The following is a 20,110-nucleotide window of genomic DNA, read 5'->3' as shown; positions in this document are numbered from 1 at the left end:
AGCATCGAAATAACTAACTATAAAACCAAACTTATTTTAAAAACGAACACTTGAACTAACACCAGCGTGATAAAAACTGCCTAATATGACAGAAACTGAAGAAATTGAAGTGCAATTTAATTGTTTAGTTTGTCTCGTGTCCCACTCGAATACATGGAGAGTGCGGGGTTTATGACCTATACTGCATCCAGCCACCTGGGGGCGATCGAGGCGCTTTGGCTTCACTTTTCAGGACTTGTGTGGCACGCTTGGTTTTAACAAAGCCACTGGAAGGCAAGCCTGCAACCTTTAGCCAAAAAAGCATAATGGCTAATGCTAACGCTCCGGCTCTGGCGGTACAGGCGGGCACTGATGTCACTGCCATTACACGATAGGCTGAGATGTGCCGCACGTGATTAAGTTAGCCGTTACGCTTTCTCCAATGGTAAGAGATACAGACCCTGTATCATCTCCCTATAATATACAATCTCTGGTTTTAACCAATCGGTTGAATGAATGATTCTATGATTCACTTATTACAAATTTCCGCCACCTACAGGCGGTTTTAGTATCATTTCATTTTTCCCTACATTTTATATTTCTATATTCAAAACGTTATGATTAGAACATTAATCTCATAACATTATTTAGGCAGTTGTAATTGAAGTGTAAATGGATTTTGATAAATGGTAAGATGGATTTTGTTTGTACTAATTTCAAATAGTGTAATTAATTAAAAGATGATCAACAGTATGTAACTTTATTTTTTATAAATATTTATAAGAGGGGTGCCCCTCCATATGTCTGTGCATGGCCCTGGTGACAGCTACACTCCATCTCTAGTGCTGTTTGCTAATATATTCTTGTCATTTTTCCTGTCCTTTTTACAGACATGTATAATAAGTACTGATTTGGCTTCATCCACCCATCCATTTGACCACCGACCCCTGACACTGTGGCTCATCCCCTTTCTTAAAACCATCTGATGGCTCTCTACCTGCTCTCTACAATCTTTCTACAATCCTACATTCCCTTATCAGCACTGCCAGCTGCAATGCACTCACCATGTAATCTGAAAAGCGGCGGATTATGAAGACCTTTACCACCCCTGCCTGGCCCATCATTCGTTCTCTCTCTCTCTCCATTTCTGTCCTCATCCCTCCATCCCTTCCTATTTTGTACTGTGCCAGAACATTCACTTGCAGTGCGATTAAAGTCGGTCACAAGGCAAAATGAGGATGTGAAATAACATGGCAAAAGAAACAAAGGGGAGGAAAGAACATGCAGTGAGAGAGAAAACAGACAACAGATGCAAGATTCGAGAGCATCAGGATTAGAGCGCTCAGAAAATCCTGGAAATACCGTTTCTGGCTGAGGGAACAGGTCTCACTGATCTCAAAGCATGACGTGACTGTTTTTAGTGGTTTTAACATCACTACCCATCACCTCTTGTTTAAGCAACTCCGCCCTCCTCTTGGGATATTCTGACGACGGGGATCGTATGTCGCAAAGTTTATGTAATAATCTGAGGACAGGAACCAAGAGAGAGTGATAAAGAGGGAGGGGGAGAGACAGAGACAGAGGGAGGGACAGAGATGACAAGAAAGAGTTGGAGCAGTGAGAATTAGAGAAATACAAATGATGGGAGCAAAACCATCTAAAAGAAGCAGTATGAAGAAGGTAAGATATCTGTTTTTAAATTAACTTTTAAAAAGGATGTAGATGTAGTCTGTAGATTACTGTTTTTTGGAAGTTGTAGTTTAGTGAGACTGATTTATAAAATTATTATTCATGCTTATTTGGCCTTTGGTATAAAGTATGTGCGATAAATAAGCTATTTTTAATCAACTGTGTGAATTCAGTAGCAATACTTAGTGTACAAACTTAAAGGGATAGTTCACTGAACTTAAAAGTTTGGGGTTGGTAAGATTTTTTCAATGTTTTTGATAGAAATCTCTTATGCTCACCAAGGCTGCATTTATTTAATAAAAAATACAGGGAAAAAAATGTAATATTGTGAAATATTTTTACAATTTAAGACAACCGTTTTCTATTTTAATTTATTTTATAACATATTTATGTGATGGCAAAGCTGAATTTTCAGCAACAATTACTCACGCATTCAGTGTCACATGATCCTTCAGAAATAATTTTGCTGATTTAGTGCTCAGTAAATATTTCTTACTATATGTAAACAAAGTTGAAAATGATTGTGGTACTTAATATTTTTGTGGAAACCTTGATACTTTTTTTATTTTTGTGGAAACCTTGATACTTTTTTTCAAGATTTTTTTGATGAACAAAAAGTTCAAAAGAACTTCTCTTGTTTAAAAATAGAAATATTTTTAATAATAATTCTTAATGTCTTTATTTTCATCATTGTGATTAATTTAATGCATCCTTCCTGAATAAAAGTATTAATTTCTTTAAAAAAAAAAGAAAAGAAAAAAACGTACTGAGACAAACTTTTGAACGGTAGTGTCTATGAAGTGATAAATTGAAAATATTCAGTCATTATTTCTCACAATTCATGTTGTTCCAAATATGACTTTCTTTCATCCATGCATATTTATAGCAGAATGTCCAAGCTGCACTATTACAATAATGACCATGCATGTCAAGCTAGATTTTTAAGATTTCCAGTAAATAAGTTAGAATTCAAATAATTTAAAATGACTTTTTCTCACACAAAGCAATCATGTGACATTAGAAGGTTTGGAATATAGAGCACACTTCATATGCACCACATTTATGATGCTTTTTTGAAGCTGTTTTGAAGCTTGTCCACCCCTGGTCCCCATCCGCTTTCATTACAGTATATGGAGAGGAGAACAGGTCGAACATTCTGCTAAACTCCTTTTGTGTTCCACGGAAGAAAGACTGACATTTTTCGGAGAACTATCCCTTTAACTTAATGTAATTTTATAGTATAGACATCAGCAGGATGTTTTTTTGACAGATAATTTCACCACATACAGCAGTGTAACATTTTCAGCTTTAGAACTTGTCAGACTGTGAATTTTTGTTTGGTGCATAATGAAATGGTTCCTTGCAAAGGGGAGCCCGCCCCTGGAAGGCAGCGGGCTGCCATTGGCAACCGCCATGTTAGGAGGCAGCGGTGATGCGGCAGCGGAGGATGAAGATGATGAAGAGTTAGGGGACGGTCAGCAGTTTGAGGAGCCGATAAGTGCACTGGTTCAGAACTGTACCATGCTACACAACATTGTGGGCCCCGCCTGCATCTTCCTCCGACAGAGCTTCGCTCAGGCTCAACTCGTATGTACATACACTTACCTTAAACACCATTCTTAAACAATGCATGGTCAGGAGAAAATCAGTGTCAGAATTCCATTAGGGAATCATATAATTATTGTTTGTCTTTTCCATCTTCAGTCAAATCCCCCATTCCTCCCCATTACTTCCATAATGACCCATCATATCACATTCCTGATTCTAGAGGATGCTGCGCAATTTTTTATGTTGCCAAGTCCTTCATACAGCTTTTGTAAGAATGTATGGTTATATAAATTTAAAGGACTTAAAACTAACACTTCACATTAAAGTGACCATAATAGACATAAATGCAATCTGTTATACAACTTAGAACCAGTCATTTTTAGATCATGATGTCTAAATAATACTAAAATATGTGGGTCATTGATGAATAAGGTTTTTAAAAGTGTAAAAAAAAAAAACCTAATGAAGATATAGTTAATTTTGAAGTTTTATTAAGTGTTAATGAGATTATGTGGTTTTTATAATCAATTATCACTGCTTTTGTCATTTTTTACAAGACGGACAAAATTTGTCACCAAAAAAGTCATTCGGTTTAACCAAAATTTCTGTTTTACCGAATGACACTTTTGGTTATACCGAATGACGATATTTTCAAACAGTGCTAACAGGCTGATATCTAGCTAGCTAGAAAAAGGACAATTAAACATTTTATATTTAGTACAAGTTTTTAAAATATTACAACATTTTCCATGTTTTATAGCGGTCGTACCGAATGACCTGATGTTTCGGGACATGCGTATGAGCAAGTGAAAACATGAATTTTTCAAATAGTTAAGAGAGAGTTAGTAACTTTGCTTCACAACCATGTGGTCCTTTGCAGGTGTCTGATATTGCCAAAAGTTTTGGGACACCTACCTTTACGTGCACATGAACTTTAATGACATCCCATTCATAATCTGTAGGGTTTAATATGGAGTTGGCCCACCCTTTACAGCTATAACAGCCTCAACTCTTCTGGGAAGGCTTTCCACAAGGTTTAGGAGTGTGTTTATGGGAATTTTTGACCATTCTTCTAGAAGCGCATTTGTGAGGTCAGGCAGTGATGTTGGCGAGAAGGCCTGGCTCGAGTCTCCGCTCTAATTCATCCTAAAAGTGTTCTATTGGGTTGAGGTCAGGACTCTGTCAGGCCAGTCAAGTTCCTCCTCACCAAACTCGCTCATCCATGTCTTTATGGATCTTGCTTTGTGCACTGGTGCGCAGTCATGTTGGATCAGGAAGGGGCCATCCCCAAACTGTTCCCACAAAGTTGGGAGCATGAAATTGTCCAAAATGCCCCACTCTGTGATTTTACGTGGCCTACCACTTCGTGGCTGAGTTGCTGTTGTTCCCAATTACTTCCACTTTGTTATGATACCACTAACAGTTGACCGTGGAATATTTAGTAGTGAGGAAATTTCACGAATAGACTTATTGCACAGGTGGCAACCTATCACGATACCACGCATGAATTCACTGAGCTCCCGAGAGCGACCCATTCTTTCACAAATGTTTGTAGAAGCAGTCTGCATGCCTAGGTGCTTGATTTTATACACCTGTGGTCATGGAAGTAATTGGAACACCTGAATTCAATGATTTGGAGGGGTGTCCCAATACTTTTGGCAATATATATATACCTGAATGTGAAAACCAGTGAAGTAGAAAAAGAAATAGGTTGTTTTGAAGATCGTAATTTAGATCCTGTACCCTACAGTATTGATTAATGGGACTGAGACAGTGTAATATCCTTCTGCTGTCGATATGTATATATATATGCCATTAGCATAATGTTCTTTTTTACTTATGGGGGAATCTTGGTATAACCTCTAATGTTTTTGTTGGACCAGAAAAAGACTATCATTATGCATTACTTTGCAAAAAGAGGTGAAATTTAGATTTTTCACCTACCAATGGTAGTTGGTACTATCGGATCCTTATGTTAATCTGGTGGGTGGATGTGGATAAAAATACAAAAACACTAGGAGAAAAAGAACAACTGCGTAGTTTCATAGTAGCTTAATGTTTCGTATCAATGTCTACATCTGTCTGATAATCCCAGAATCCTTTTTGTGTGGATAGAAACTCTGGGTGTAAGCTGCAGAAATTGCTGCAAAGACAGAACTGATGGAAAATTTCCCCATTTTTGACATATTTATTTATTTAGCTTAAGCCTTTTTTCGCAAATAATAAAGTAATTTATTCTAAAGTCTTATCTGATTATAGTAGGCTGAGGATGTGTGACACTCAGGATAGGGTCTGTGTTGAACAGGCTATGTAAAAACTATACATTGTATGTATGTTATATGAGTGCATACCTGATTTTTGCAAAAAACAAGAAACAGTAAACTCCATTTGATGCCTGGCAACCCGGACTCTTGTAATCTGTTCACCATAGTGACCTTATCCTACTGCTGCTTTCATCATGCTTGCCAACTCATGGTAGTAATCAGCCTAAATACTCCCCAGCTGTGTGAATATGTTCTGGCTGGCCACTGCCAAAACACAGGCTCAGTCAATCAGATCAAAATCTAAATCACTCTACCATTTGTTATTATCTTACTTATGTAATGTGTAAATGTTGATTCAGATTAGACTTCATCGCTCTGCTCGTTCTTTTTTTTTTTTTTATTTGGAGTTATGCTGATAATGTTTTAATGACTGAGTTTCTCCATTTCCACGAATATGAATATCTGACGACACGCAATCCCATGTGTTTGCTTTTCTATCCTTGGATAACTTCAGATATAATCTATAATATCATAACACTGTGATTCTTGGTCGGTTTTGCTTCAGGACCTCAATATTATCAAGGGGTGATTACTAAACTGCACAAAATGAACCTTATTTACACTAAGAAAAATATTAATTAGGAAATATTTTGTTAAAATCATAGAAGAACATCATATTAAATCCATAATTATATCATAAGCTCGTTAATATTACCATTGGCCCCCCCAAAAAATATTTTAATTATGCATTTTCATATTGTGGTGAATGAGGGAGGCATATGTCCAAAATGGGCTTTATACCTGTTGGGTTTTGTGGACTTTTTCGAAAAGAACATGTCATAATGGTCATTCAGGATCAGATTAATCATTCCCTGGAAAGGAGAAGAGAAGATACTATAGGCTACATTAATATTATGTGTGAAGCTCATTTTATATGCAGGCGCTCCCTTTGTTTTTACCTGTGATTTTACCAGTAATCAGAGCCTCATGCTCCATTCATTCACCCACGTGTTCATGCAACGGTGTGCAGATGGTTGCCTTCGGCGACAATGACAGGTGTGCGCGAGGCTCGCTGGTACAATGTACTTTGAGTGACAATTCAACAAGCACAGTCCAATGCATTTGTGCCCAATGCATTTGTGATGTGAATCCATAACATTGGATGAATAAATCATTGTGTGTGTGTGTGTGTGTGTGTGTGTGTGTGTGTTTATGTATATATATGTGCCTGTCTACGTGATTATGTGTTTGTCCTAATAGTTTGTCTCTGCATGTCTCTTTGAAATCTGTACTCACTACAGGACAGAGATCTACGGCCAGAGGAAATTGAAGGTACAGAAATATCTAACATCACTGATATGCTTTATTTCATTAAGAGCGATAAACCCACCCACCAACCAAAATAATACAATTCCTTCACTTAGTGACTTCTCTCCCTCTTTCCACATGGATTCTTACCATTACCTCTCTCTGTTTATATATAAAAATCTACCTTCAGTCTCCTCTAAATCCCTTGGTAAGATACATTTAAAGGAATAAATTCACCCAAATAATGAAAATCATTCACTCACACTCATGTCTTTCCAAGCCTTTTCTTTGTTCTGCGGAACACAGAAGGAGAAATTCAGAAAATGTTCCACAGCTCTCATTCACATTTCCCCATATTTATAAAAATAAAAAAAAAACAGCAAGGTTTTTTTACTGTCTTGAAAACAGCTGTGATTTAAATTAATTTTTAACTGAACTGATTACATTTCAGTCTGCTCTTACACCTTAGAAAACTTATGGACCGCTGAGCTTGATAGACTCTTAGTAGATTTCATTGTCTCCTTTTGTGTTCTATGGAAGAAAAGCATTGGCTACTGCTTTGCAATTGCATAAGTGTAAGTAATTTTGGATGAACTATTCCTTCAACAAACGAAATGAGTGCCGTACCTTTATCCTTCAGAATCCTCTTACTGCCAGATTACGTATTAATGTCAACAAAAAGTGAGGAAGATTCTCTCTCTCTCAATCTTTCTTTGCCTTCAGAGCTGAAAGAAGCCTTTAGAGAGTTTGACAAAGATAAGGACGGCTTCATTAGCTGTAAGGATCTGGGTGAATGCATGAGGACGATGGGCTACATGCCCACAGAGATGGAGCTGATTGAACTCAGTCAGCAAATCTGTGAGTGGAAAACTTATCATTGTATACTTAATTATCTCAGTTATACTCAAGAACAGACTCAGAGGAGCATAAATATCTGAACCACTCGTATTTATGATACTTCTTAAATGATCGTGTGTTTGTTCACTAGGTGGCGGTAGAGTGGACTTCGAGGACTTTGTAGACCTGATGGGCCCAAAGATGTTGGCTGAGACTGCAGACATGATCGGAGTGAAAGAACTGAGAGATGCTTTTAGAGAGGTTGGTGTTCCATGCTTTTGAAAACAATAACTGTATTTACATATACCTTTATAATAACAGGCCTTAATGTTTAGTATCTTTGAAATGTTTTGTGTCGCTTATACTCACCAAGGTTGCGCTTATTTGATCAAACTTACAGAAAAACAGTAATACTGTGAAATATTATTACAATTTAACTGTTACAATAACTGTTTTCTATTTACAGTTATTGTATGTTATTCCTCTGAGGGCAAAGCTGAATTGTCAGCATCATTACTCCAGTCTTCAGTGTCACATGATCCTTCAGAAATCATTATAATATTGCTGCTCAAGAAACATTTCTTATTATTATCAATGTTGGAAACAGTTGTGACACTTAATATTTTTGTGGAAACTGTGATCATTTTTTTCAGGATGATGAATAAGAAGTTTAAGGAAAAAAAACAGCCTTTATTTTAAAAAATTAACATTATAAGTGTATTTCCTGTCATTTTTTATTACTTTAAGGCATGCTGTTCACGTCCAAGTGTAGACATGTTAGACTTTAAAATCTATAGCAGAAAATCACTAAAAAGCACCATAGTAATCAATGAATTGTTTAGCCTGCTGTATTCCCAAGTCTTCTGAAGTCACACTATTTTCTGTAAACTAATCTTTTAATTGATCTTTTTCTCTCAGTTTGATTCCAATGGTGATGGTCAGATCAGTCTGGCTGAACTGAGGGAAGCCATGAAAAAACTGATGGGAGAGCAGCTCAACCACAGAGAGATTGATGAGATCCTCAGGGATGTTGACCTCAACGGAGACGGGCTGGTTGACTTTGAAGGTTAGAATTGGAATTGTTCTCTATAGATTCTTGAATTTTGAACTGATTCTTTCACGTATATTCAGGTAAATCTTTATATAGCCTATATTTGTGTTTTATATATATATATATATATACAGACACACACACACAAAGTTCTGTCATGAAACTCTAGATGGCACAGGCTAATATGTCCTTTAACTCAACCTGCTTGTAATCACATCATTATCTATAGGGCACAGCTGATTGGTTCCTGTGTATTCAGTAGCCAATGAGCTTGCGTGCTCCACCTTCAAAATACTTGGGTAGCAGTGCTTTCAGAAACCCTCCACCTTCCCCAGCTCCACCTGTATAGATCTGCTACGGGTAATTCATGTACGCTATATTGTACAGCAGCATGTCTTGCATGTTCACAGCAGCATGTTGTGTATGTATTGGCAGTAGCAAGTCCCATACTTGCTCAGCAGTAGCAGCAGCAGCAGCAATAAAAGCAGCAGCAGCAGCAGAAGCGTAGCAGATCTATTCCACCAAGACCAAACATATCAACATTGTCATATCCATTACCATGCCAAACACTCCGAGAGTTGTCATGACATATATATATACAGTGAAACCAAAATTTATTCAGACACCTTGAACATTTCATTCATTAATACAGTTTATTCACTATAGTTTAAAAAAATAGTAATAAAATATGACAAGATCTCAGAGTTAAACTGTGTCAGAGAAAATTAATCTTAATTATGACAGATAACACTTAAGCAAAACATGGTCAGGTCAAAGTGTCTGAATAATTTTTGGTTCCAAATTTTGATCAGTTTTACTGGTAGTCCACTGTATGAAGAATTTTGGGTATAATATGTCACAGTTTACTTTATTTAGCTATCCTCACTTACATAAATGAACTATAGTGTCCTGCACCCACTAGTATATCAAAAATGTCTTAATAATTTAAGAATTTCTATATGAATAGATATATATATATATATATATTCTATGTCATGTAGATAGATAAATATATATTGGACAATGTAGATCCACACTAGACCAGTTGTAAGAGGATGCTCTGCAAAGACATTTGCAAACCTGAAGAAGTACTATGATAATTCAACGGATTGAAGGTTGAATAGGAAACTGTTCGTCTCTTATTATTTCTGTTTACTACATTATGTTTTATGAATGACATTGCATACCATTATATTTAAATGAGAAAACACATATTCCCTGATCTTATGATATAAAAAAGCACTTTTAATAAAACTTACTCCCCAGGCCAAAAAGACCATTTATTAAAACTGAAATGACTTGCACATAATGTATAAAATAAAGTTCAACTTTCTGTAGAAGTTGTTGTTTGTTTTGCATGGACAAACTAACTGTTTTTCACCTTACCCTCCACAGAGTTTGTCCGAATGATGTCTCGCTAACTTAGAGGACACATGACAAAGGGAGAGAACAATCAGTTTGCCAACTTCTAATGTGAAAAGTGAAATACTATGCGTCTCCTTTAATTAAATACCTTATGTAATTAAACCATACTCTTTCTCCATACAGAGAACTTTATTTCACACATTGGCTTGTTTTTATGACCAAAAAAAAAGGAAAACTGTGTTACAACCAACTAACCATGACCTAAAATCAAATTGAACAAAAGACCACAACAAATTAACTCATTTATTAAAGAAGTTTCATCATCTGTTCAGAATTGTAAGGGTACAGACAGTCTGTAGCACACATTTTCTATAAAAGCATGCTATAAAAATTTTAACTACTGAAAATTGTATATGAGATGTACATGGTCATTGTGGACTGACAATGCAAAGGCAGATATAAATCAGTATTATGTGTGTTTTAGAAAGTAAACCACTGGCTAATGGGTCTAGAGTTCCTGTATGATGCTTTTAGGACTGTGTTAATGCTTTCCCTGTGGGAACAGGATTTTAGCATGCAAAACTGGATATCATAAAACTCCGGAAGAGTCTGGAATTATTAAACACAATTACCTGGAGATCCCTTGTAAAAACCTGTTTCTGACACCCATGTGATCTCTCTTTGCATATGTTTGTGTTTAAACCAATGTTTTTTTCTAACTATCTGTTCTTGCCAACAACACTGAACTATAAAAAATAGTTAAATATTTTTATTGTTATTTTCTGTATTCATGAAGATTGTAAATATTCAATAACTAATATAATTAAATGGAATTCGTTTAAATCTCTGACTGTTAACTCTTATTTCTGAGCATTTGAATCTCTAAAATGGTGGTAAAAAGTTGAGAATACACAAAGACAATGCTTATTACTATTCCCTTTGTTATTTACAAAAAGCTAAGGCCAGGACAGAGCTGCACAATCATATGCATAATCAAGTACTTCTGTAGATGAAGTGATTTGAATTAATACATTGATACTTCCTGTATCGAGGCTTCTAGAATGCTCTGTGAATTCTCTCTCTGTTTTGCCAGTTCTCTGCAGTGAAGAAACACATAGACAGGATGAATGAAGGCCAGTAGAGTCAGGACAGTCAGGATGATGTTCACCTACAGAAATACAATATCATTTACTGATTACAGTTAAAGCTGTGAAAAAGTTAATGATTATGTCCAATTTACACTGGAATAATTAATAATAGTTTAATATTTAAGCAAATGCTGCTGGAATTTTTATGGGGATCTTTTGTATGGATTTCACATCTGATGTGAAGAACTCACTTTTTATAGGCTTTTTTGGTATACGAGTATTTAACCATATAATCTAGTCACAGGTATTGTATGGAAGCCCATTTCTGACACAAAAATGAAAAAAAATCATGCTTGGACATGAAAAGTCATAATTAATGACATAAAAATTCAAAATTATGAGATACACTGAAAAAATATTGGTGTAGAAACTATTTTCACTCAGAAATTGCTAGTAAATTTCACAAACAGCAAGTAACACATTAATTAAAGGGTTAGTTCACCCAAAAATGAAAATAATGTCATTAATTACTCACCCTCATGTCGTTCCACACCTGTAAGACCTTCGTTAATCTTCGGAACACAAATTGAGACAGTTCTACCTTAATATTATACAGCGACAAAAACATTTTTGTGTGCCAAAAAAACAAAATAACGACTTTTCAACAATATAGTGATGGGCCGATTTCAAAACACTGCTTCAGAGCTTTGCGAATCGAATCAGTGACTCGGAGCGCCAAAGTCGCGTGATTTCAGCAGTTTAGCCGTTTGATAGGAGATCCGAGTCACTGATTCGATTCGTAAAGCTCCGAAGCAGTGTTTTGAAATCGGCCCATCACTATATTGTTGAAAAGTCGTTATTTTGTTTTTTTGGTGCACAGAAATTATTCTCGTTGCTTTATAATATTAAGGTAGAACCACTGAACTCACATGAACTGTTTTAAATATGTTTTTAGTACCTTTATGGATCGTGAGAGAGGAAATGTCATTGCTTTGAATGCAGGCCTCACTGAGCCATCAGATTTAATCAAAAATATCTTAATTTGTGTTTCGAAGATGAATGAAGGCCTTACGGGTGTGGAACGACATGAGAGTAAGTAATAAATGACATTATTTTCATTTCTGAGTGAACTAACCCTTTAAAAATGGAAATATTGAAGTATAAAAACTGAAATAGTATTTCAGTATTTCGAAAAATCATTTTTGACAGCATACTAAGTCATAATTATGGGGTAAAAGTCATAATTATGACAAAAAGTAGAAATTGAGATAAAAAGCCATAATTCCAACATAAAATCATAATTATGACAGAAAAAAATTACTTTTTGTGTCATGATTATGACTTTGTATGTCATAATTATGATTTACCAAAGCATGATTTTTTTTTGGCAGAAATTGGCTTCCATAAGCATCAACATCTAGTGGCCCCAAAAACTATTTTAAACCTTAAATGGACACACTTATAATTTATGAATTTCATTACATTAGATAAACTATCTGCAATCTGCATAGAAATTATGCTAGACCTTTTCTCAGAACTAAGTTCACATCAATGGACATGTTCCGATAACATTTGTGAACCAGGAAGTGTGACAATACTTTTTGTGTTCATTTTGAACACAACAGTATCTCAGTATATTGTTTTACCATTTAAAACCTCTTTTTGTGAAATGTTTTGCTTGTGCTATATATTTATTTAACCTAATGTCATTGTTTTGATTCATTGTTTTTTGTGTGCCAAAGTGTCCAAATACTTTTGGGGCCACTGTATGTATATAAGCTCTTTTCAAGTTGACATTGTGGTGTGGAAATGAGAGATTTACATAGAAGGGGTCTCCTCCAAGAACTTTGTTGAGGGCGAAGCAGGGATACTGCAGCAATGACACCACAGCTGATAGGGACATCACTAGCCCATACAGCTTTCCAAAATGGCGGCCTGGAAACCTGTAGGAATTCAGATTCATTGCACTCAGTCTGCCAGCCTAGCGACAATTGAGAAATTTATATATAACCCATTTACTTACGCTATACTGATGAATGCAGCATTCCCTCCATACAGAAAGGAGCGGTTAAGGACCTGAAGGATGAATGTCATATACTGGAGAGGGAGGAACGGAATGCTTGCACAGATGGAGAACAAGAGGCACTGCAGAGAGGTGAGGAGGAGAGACAGAACGGACGAGCGCAGGTCTGCTTCCCGTTCAGACACGCCTGCAAAAAGATGTGGGAATGAGAAAGAAAAATGGATCTCGGGTAAATGTGTGTTGTTAGAAGTCAGATCTTCACATTTCTCTGCTTACTAACCTGAGCCTAGGGGTTTTCTTTTGTGTCTGTCCATTAGCAGGCCGTTCCAGGGAGCACAGAGAACTCCACAGAGCTGGGTGAAAGCAAACGCATTGGTGTACTCACTCACTGAGAATGAAAAAGAGATAAAGAAACCATAGTCATAACCTATAAGTTCTGCACCTATCACAGTAAGGCTTTTGAAAATTATCCTATCAGGTGTGTTACCATTCAGAATTGTATTGACAACTGAACAAAATCCAATTAAATTCTTGAATTTGAACTGGTGTAGCAAAGAAGATGCAGAATTGTAATTAGATTTTGTAATTTAAGTAGAATTAAAATTAAATTCAATTCATTAAATCTGTTGTAAGTATAGTTTTTAATAATAAATTTCTCTTTTTTTCAGTAAAAAAATACCCATAAAAATGATCACACACAGCATATGGGATATTTCCAGAAATATTCATTGTTTGAAATGTCACTGACTGAAATTTGTATTTAATTTATATATATTTAATATATTAACTAATTTAATATATACAGTATATCACGGTTTCCACAAAAACATTAAGCAGCAAAAACTGTTTTCAACATTGATAATAACAAGAAATGTTTCTTGATCATAATGATTTCTGAAGTGTCATGTGACACTGAAGACTGAAGTAATAATGCTGAAAATTCAGCTTTGCCATTAAAGGATTAAATATATTACAATTTAAACAGTTATTTTAAATTGTAATAATATTTCACAATATTACTTTGCTGTATTTTTGAACACATAAATATGCAGCCTTTGTGAACAAAAATATTAAACATTTGAATGATTCACTTTTGACCAGCAGTGTATATACACACATATTTAAAATGTATAAATATTGAATATATTAAAATATAATAGTTTATGGGCCATGGTGCAAAATCTATTTATTTACCAATGACTGGGTCTTGTTTGGCCAGTCTGTTCAGCATTGGATTCAGAGTTCCAATGAAGAAATAATGGCGAAGCTGCATGACTGACAGCCATATGAGGTGCCACAGGAAGAGCCAGGAAAGAACACAGCTCATAAAACTGTCTATAGAAAAAAAATAAGAAACATTATTTCAGTCGGCAATCTTGTTTCTCTCATTTTCTACCAAAGTAAGATCTATGGTGGCCAAGCAGCACCTTTCTCAGAGTTGTCTGTTAGCTGTAGTGAGTCAGTTTCCAGTGGCTCATCATCTACACCTCTGCCTCTGTCTGAACTCAGCTCTTGGTTTGCCTCGTACTGCTCAACATTGTAGCTATTTGATTTAGCACAGCTCATCCTGTAAATAAGGATTTGCATTTGAGTTATTATGGATTAAGATTAAGAGTATAAATTATGTACAGTACTATAAACTCTTAAAAGTAAAGGTTCTTTATTGACATCAAATGGTTCCATGAATAATCTTTAACATCCATGGAACCTTTCTAAAGGTTCTTTATAGTGAAAAAATTCTCTTTAGATTATTAAAATAAGAATAATTCACACTAAGAAAAATGGTTCTTTTAAGAACTGACCAATGAAAGGTTCTTTGGGGAACCAAAAATGATTGTTTATGTCATTGCTGTGAAAACCCTCTTTTAGAACCTCTAGAACTCTGTCTTTTAGAGTGTATGTAGTTAAGTCTATTTTTATTATAAGTATATTCTAAATATAGAGTACATACTATGTTTATTTTACAATTTTTATATTTTACAATATTGTATCAAATTTATTTTACATAAATGGATTTTTTTTTTTTTTTTGCAAATAATATAAAAGTTCATATAAACCGGAATTTTGCGTATTGCTTACAGTTTGGGGTCAGTAAGATTTTTAATGATTGTGAAACTCTTTTATTCTCACCAAAATACAGTAAAAACAGTAATATCGTGAAATATTACAAATGTGATTTATTCCTGTGATGGCAAAGCTGAATCTTCAGCATCATTACTCCAGTTTTCAGTGTCACATGATCCTTTAGAATCATTCTATTATGCTGATTTGCTGCTCAAGAAACATTTCTTATTATTATCAATATTGAAAACAGTTGTGCTGCTTAATATAATTTTAATGAATAGAAAGTTAACAATTCACGCCATGAATAGAACGGCATTTATATAAAATAGAAATCTTTCGTAACAATGTAAACGTCACTTTTGATATAATGCATCTTTGTTAAATAATAGAAATAATTTTACTGACCCCAGACCTTAATATATATTCCACTTATCATTCCACTCACCCATATCTGTAGTGCTCTGGGATGGGATAAGGAATGTGTGATTTTGGCATAAGGAAGAGAGTCCGGAGGAGAAGAATAAGATTACAGGCCGAGAGGAAGAAGAATGAGGAGTGAAGAGAGACCCCTTTCTCATATAGCACCTTCAGAAATGGATATACAATGGTACAAAACATAGGACTAATAAATATATATATATATATATATATATATATATATGTGTGTGTGTACGTCTTACCTTAATGATAAGAAAGATAACTGATGAAGAGTCAAAGGCCCCATTATAAACTGTAATAATGGTTGATCTATGAGTGCCAAAGAGGTTCCCCACCTGTAATGAGGGTAAGTAATATAAGCAATTTAGCATAGCCTTAATGTACTGCATGTCTGAAAAATAATCATTCATGAACATACCTGAATATTTGTCATCAGAAATAAAATACCCCCCACAGCTATGAAGGACAGAGCAGGAAAAAGCAAAAAAGAGAGAGCTGTTTGAGGAAAAAGAGAGGAAAATTAGTCATATCAAATAGGCACATGTCATGTGTGATTATTAGTTAACTTTTTTCAGTCGGTCTTTACCTTTACTGGACAATGCCACAATAAACGTGCCGGTGGTATAAAGAAATCTAAAACAGCAATGATTATACAGTTAACATTGGTATAAAAAAGGGTACACAATATAATTTGCAATGGTTCACTTAACTTAAAATTTGGAACACAACTTGCTTAGCAATTTTAGAGCCCAAATTTTGTAGTATATATATTTTGTATAATATAAAAAAAGGTTTTCTTCAGTACATTTGCTTTACAGTAAACTTAAACTTCTATAACTTTTTTACACTATCATTTTTTGAAGTGCTCTCACTTTTGCATTAATCTGCTGAGTTTAAAAAGAGACCAACCTGTATTCCAAAGCGTTCATGAATTAAAACCATTTAAGTTCAGATCTATGCCAAAAAGGGGTGACATTTAACACCCTTAACCCCATTTATTGTTCAGATACTATTGTGGTGATTTAGTGTTTCCCTTTTTATAAGTTTTGTAGAGAGCAAGTGGCAACTAACATTACACAACAGCTTACATTTGCAGATATTTCTGGCAGTCTCCACACATTTTACTTAGGGGCTGTTTTTTAATGGCTGCAGTGCACAAAGCCCTGTTTCTGGAGTCCAGTCAAACGCCCACGATGATTTCTACTATCTGCTTAAAGCACACCCCACTCACAATCAGATAAACTTCTTGCCTCCACTGCAGAGAGACACAGCAGTTCTGTTAATTCTTGCCTGATCTCTATTTTACATCCCACAAGGGACTAACTCACATAGCCAAAAATCGCGTTGCCATCGTGCCAAAGTGGTCGAAGACAAATCCATTGAGCAGAGTGAGAAAGTTGTTCATGAACGAGGCCACGGTAAAGACCAAAGAGAAATTCTCATCTTGCAGACTGCAATCTAAAGCGAAAAACAGATAAGCAGGTAAACACAGACCAAAAATGAAAAGCATAAAATGAAGTGAACCATCTAATACATTAAAAGCCACTGTTGTAAATGACCTCACCTGAGCCAGGTTCTCTACTAGCATCTGTCACATTGATGCATAGATCGCTGAAGTAGCCATCTGTCTTGAGGACAAACACGAGAGACGCCCAGCCAAACACGACTCCAGCGAAACACAAGCACTCCAGCAGTCCTGTAGCCAGAGTCAGCTTGTACCTCACCCCTGTCCCAGATGATCCCTTGCATCCCAACATCCTCTGCATCCACACCGTCAGGGTCAGGAACACTTTTAGAACTATCCACTATCCACAGGAAAGTGCACTGTATAGGCTTGTCAATACATCTATTTAGCTTAATTATAATCTTGAATGCATTATCCTTTTTCTCTAAACTAATCGCTGATCCATTTCTCTTGTTTGTGTGTTACAGCTTTCTCATATTTGACTAGAAAAACACCATGCAAGCCAATATATGGTGGTGGAGATAAAGCTTGAACACGTGTTTGAACTAAATTTAAGTTGTGCGTGCTCTTCTCAAAGGAGGGAGCTATAGATCTGCTGTTGAAAACAACTTGACAGCATTTAAGGAGCATGCATAAAGATTCACTACAGGGAGGAATTTATTATGATTAATGCTAGCTATTTGTGTGATCCCATTCATGCATGTTTGTCCTCATCATCTCTGTATGCTACTATCCTTTGAGTTTGTAGGCCTATCCCTAAAATTCTCACCCTCTTTAAAAGTGCATGTGTCTGAAGTTTATGTAAAACTGCAAGAAGAGACAGACAAAGCAATGTTTTAAGTCAAATTTTACAGGCACTATTCCATGTAATCAATATAAAGAATTCACATATCTAATATCTAGTTTTATCTACCAATACCACACGTCTCTAAAATACTTAATTCTAACTGGTCAGCACTGAGTGGCAACCAAATATTTTTAAATAGGCTAATGACCCCTAAACTGGATATTTACCTGTGCTACTTTCATTATCACTTTGGACTTTTGGGCATTGCAAATAACAGTCTAGAACCATATTATGGTCACGAGACATATTGTCTGTAATAAAAAAAGCTCATAGGTAATTTAACTATGGCTAGCATAAAATATTAATAGATGGCTAGAGGCTCGGGAATTCCCAATCAAAACAATAACACGAGAATGTGAATGGATGCAAAGTTTACAAATGAACTTGAATTGCAGAATAGTACAATAATTAAAAGTGTAATTGGCTATTGTTGCCGCGTTCGTAGGTCATTTCATATTTTATGTTTTAAGATATATATATATAAAAAAGAAAGAAATAGACCTATGTAATTTTAAATTAGGCATAGACTTTTCTTATGTTGTGATGTATATTCGAGTGAAATGGCTTCTCAAAGAAAAAAAATGTAGGGCGGGACTTGATTTTGTACATTGTGAATTGATTGGATGGTTGTGGTTTGCTATTGCTGTGACCTCATTTGAGTGACAGGTTGTGCCGCCCTCACGCCAGTAAACACGTCATCAGTAAGGACTGTAACGCAGAGTTGAAATGTTGTTGCCCAGAGAGAAAAATAAATGTGTAGAGCTGTAAAGATGCACGTGAGGCGAGAGCTGGCGTATTTTCCCGGGGTTTAATAAAACGAAAAGGGTACAAATAAACATTTAACTTAGGTCACAAATAGGAAAAAGAAAATAAAAGAGAAAAAAGTACAAAGTCGGTAGAGCGGTTATCTCTTCTGCTCACCTTTCACATTCTCGTACAGACGCAAACACTCTACGCACATGCGCAGTTCTCATTCTACCTCGAATTACTGTAAATGCTCTAAGTGACCGTTACATGGCACATGAATTTCTTTTTTAATTATTTTGTTTTAAAAGATATTAAATATTCAATTAAAAAAAGAACAGTTTTGATTTCATGGTGACTTTAACTCAAATCATCTCATGCTAACCTTTAGCCAGATAGCAAAGAGACCCTTATGCAAACTGAGGTCTTGGATCACCCCGATAATCACCGGCTGGCTGTACACTATCCCTTACATAATTGGGATTTAGCAGTTAAGACATGATGCTGCAGTGTCTAGTTTTCTTGAAATGTGACATTAGAGTAAACCTAAAGTTGATCACTGATGTCACACATGCGCGCGCTCTATGTGGACAGTTGACTAATCCAGATTACCATGTCTGCGCGCTCTAATCTCTCTAACAAGAACAAGTTTTCCTCGTCCACCGTTTTTACGGATAATGTAAAAGATATAACAGATGCAGGCGATATCCGATATAATCATAAAATAGCAACAAATTAAATTAAAACCATCTAAAATGAAATTAATTCTGTTGGCTTTCCAGTCCAGTCTTGAGCAGTAATACGCAAAGTATGGGCATCAGTTAAGTAATCGAAATTAAAATGTAAATAATAGTTTCTCCATACAAAGTGACTATGTTTGCGTAGACATCTACTCACAACGGTCTTCTGTCACATTGATGTGAATGACGGAATTGCTGAAGCGCTGTAAATTCCCGTTTCGAGTTGAACAGCAGTTCTAAACCTGTGCACGTTTGTGCGCGTTCATGAGCCGGACAATTTACTCAAAGGTAATCACAAGTAGACAAGAACGTCTAGCACAAACTAATATTACAGATTTTTTTTTTAGCAAAAAATATATTATATACAGGTTTGTATATACTGTATTTTGTACCCTTTTTCAGTGCAAAGTGTCAGGTGTGTAAGGGAAAGCAGAGCATGTGAAGGCAAGGATATGACCAGGTAAGGTTAAATAATGGACTTGCAGTTCCTGACCTACATCTACCCTGCCTGGTTGAATAGATAATTAAATCTTGTGGCCATCTGGCTCCCTCTTGTGGATTGACATTAAGCCTTTGTGTGTTTGATCATGAGTGTTTGACTATCGTATATATAAATATATATATATATATATATATATATATATATATATATATATATAT

General features: G+C 35.6%; 2 protein-coding genes across 3 annotated transcripts; one reads left to right on the top strand and one right to left on the bottom strand.

The window, feature by feature from the left end:
- Window positions 1–912: 912 nt before the first annotated feature.
- Window positions 913–10,204, top strand: cabp2a (calcium binding protein 2a). The gene is made up of 7 exons (XM_051902912.1): window positions 913–1,659; window positions 3,037–3,255; window positions 6,782–6,812; window positions 7,512–7,646; window positions 7,777–7,886; window positions 8,544–8,691; window positions 10,072–10,204. The coding sequence occupies exons 1-7, from the start codon at window positions 1,618–1,620 to the stop codon at window positions 10,095–10,097; spliced, it is 711 nt and encodes a 236-aa protein (XP_051758872.1). The 5' UTR covers window positions 913–1,617; the 3' UTR covers window positions 10,098–10,204.
- Window positions 10,205–10,330: 126 nt separating this feature from the next.
- slc43a3a (solute carrier family 43 member 3a) lies at window positions 10,331–19,717 on the bottom strand. Of its 2 annotated transcripts, XM_051902677.1 has the most exons (13): window positions 19,608–19,717; window positions 17,219–17,926; window positions 16,983–17,112; window positions 16,241–16,287; window positions 16,073–16,149; window positions 15,897–15,989; window positions 15,662–15,801; window positions 14,580–14,719; window positions 14,347–14,487; window positions 13,433–13,540; window positions 13,153–13,339; window positions 12,952–13,072; window positions 10,331–11,209 (listed from the first exon to the last, which is right to left on the bottom strand). In XM_051902677.1, the coding sequence occupies exons 2-13, from the start codon at window positions 17,418–17,420 to the stop codon at window positions 11,066–11,068; spliced, it is 1,530 nt and encodes a 509-aa protein (XP_051758637.1). In that variant the 5' UTR covers window positions 17,421–17,926; window positions 19,608–19,717; the 3' UTR covers window positions 10,331–11,065. The 2 variants fall into 2 exon arrangements, with proteins under 2 accessions (XP_051758637.1, XP_051758646.1); XM_051902686.1 differs by lacking the exon at window positions 19,608–19,717 and having other exon boundaries at window positions 10,331–11,138; window positions 17,219–17,893.
- Window positions 19,718–20,110: the final 393 nt, after the last annotated feature.

The sequence above is a fragment of the Ctenopharyngodon idella genome, chromosome 1 (genome assembly GCF_019924925.1).
Source record: "Ctenopharyngodon idella isolate HZGC_01 chromosome 1, HZGC01, whole genome shotgun sequence".
Classification (NCBI taxonomy): Eukaryota; Metazoa; Chordata; class Actinopteri; order Cypriniformes; family Xenocyprididae; genus Ctenopharyngodon; species Ctenopharyngodon idella.
Note: the sequence above shows the minus strand (reverse complement) of the source record. Positions and strands in the feature narration are given on the sequence as shown.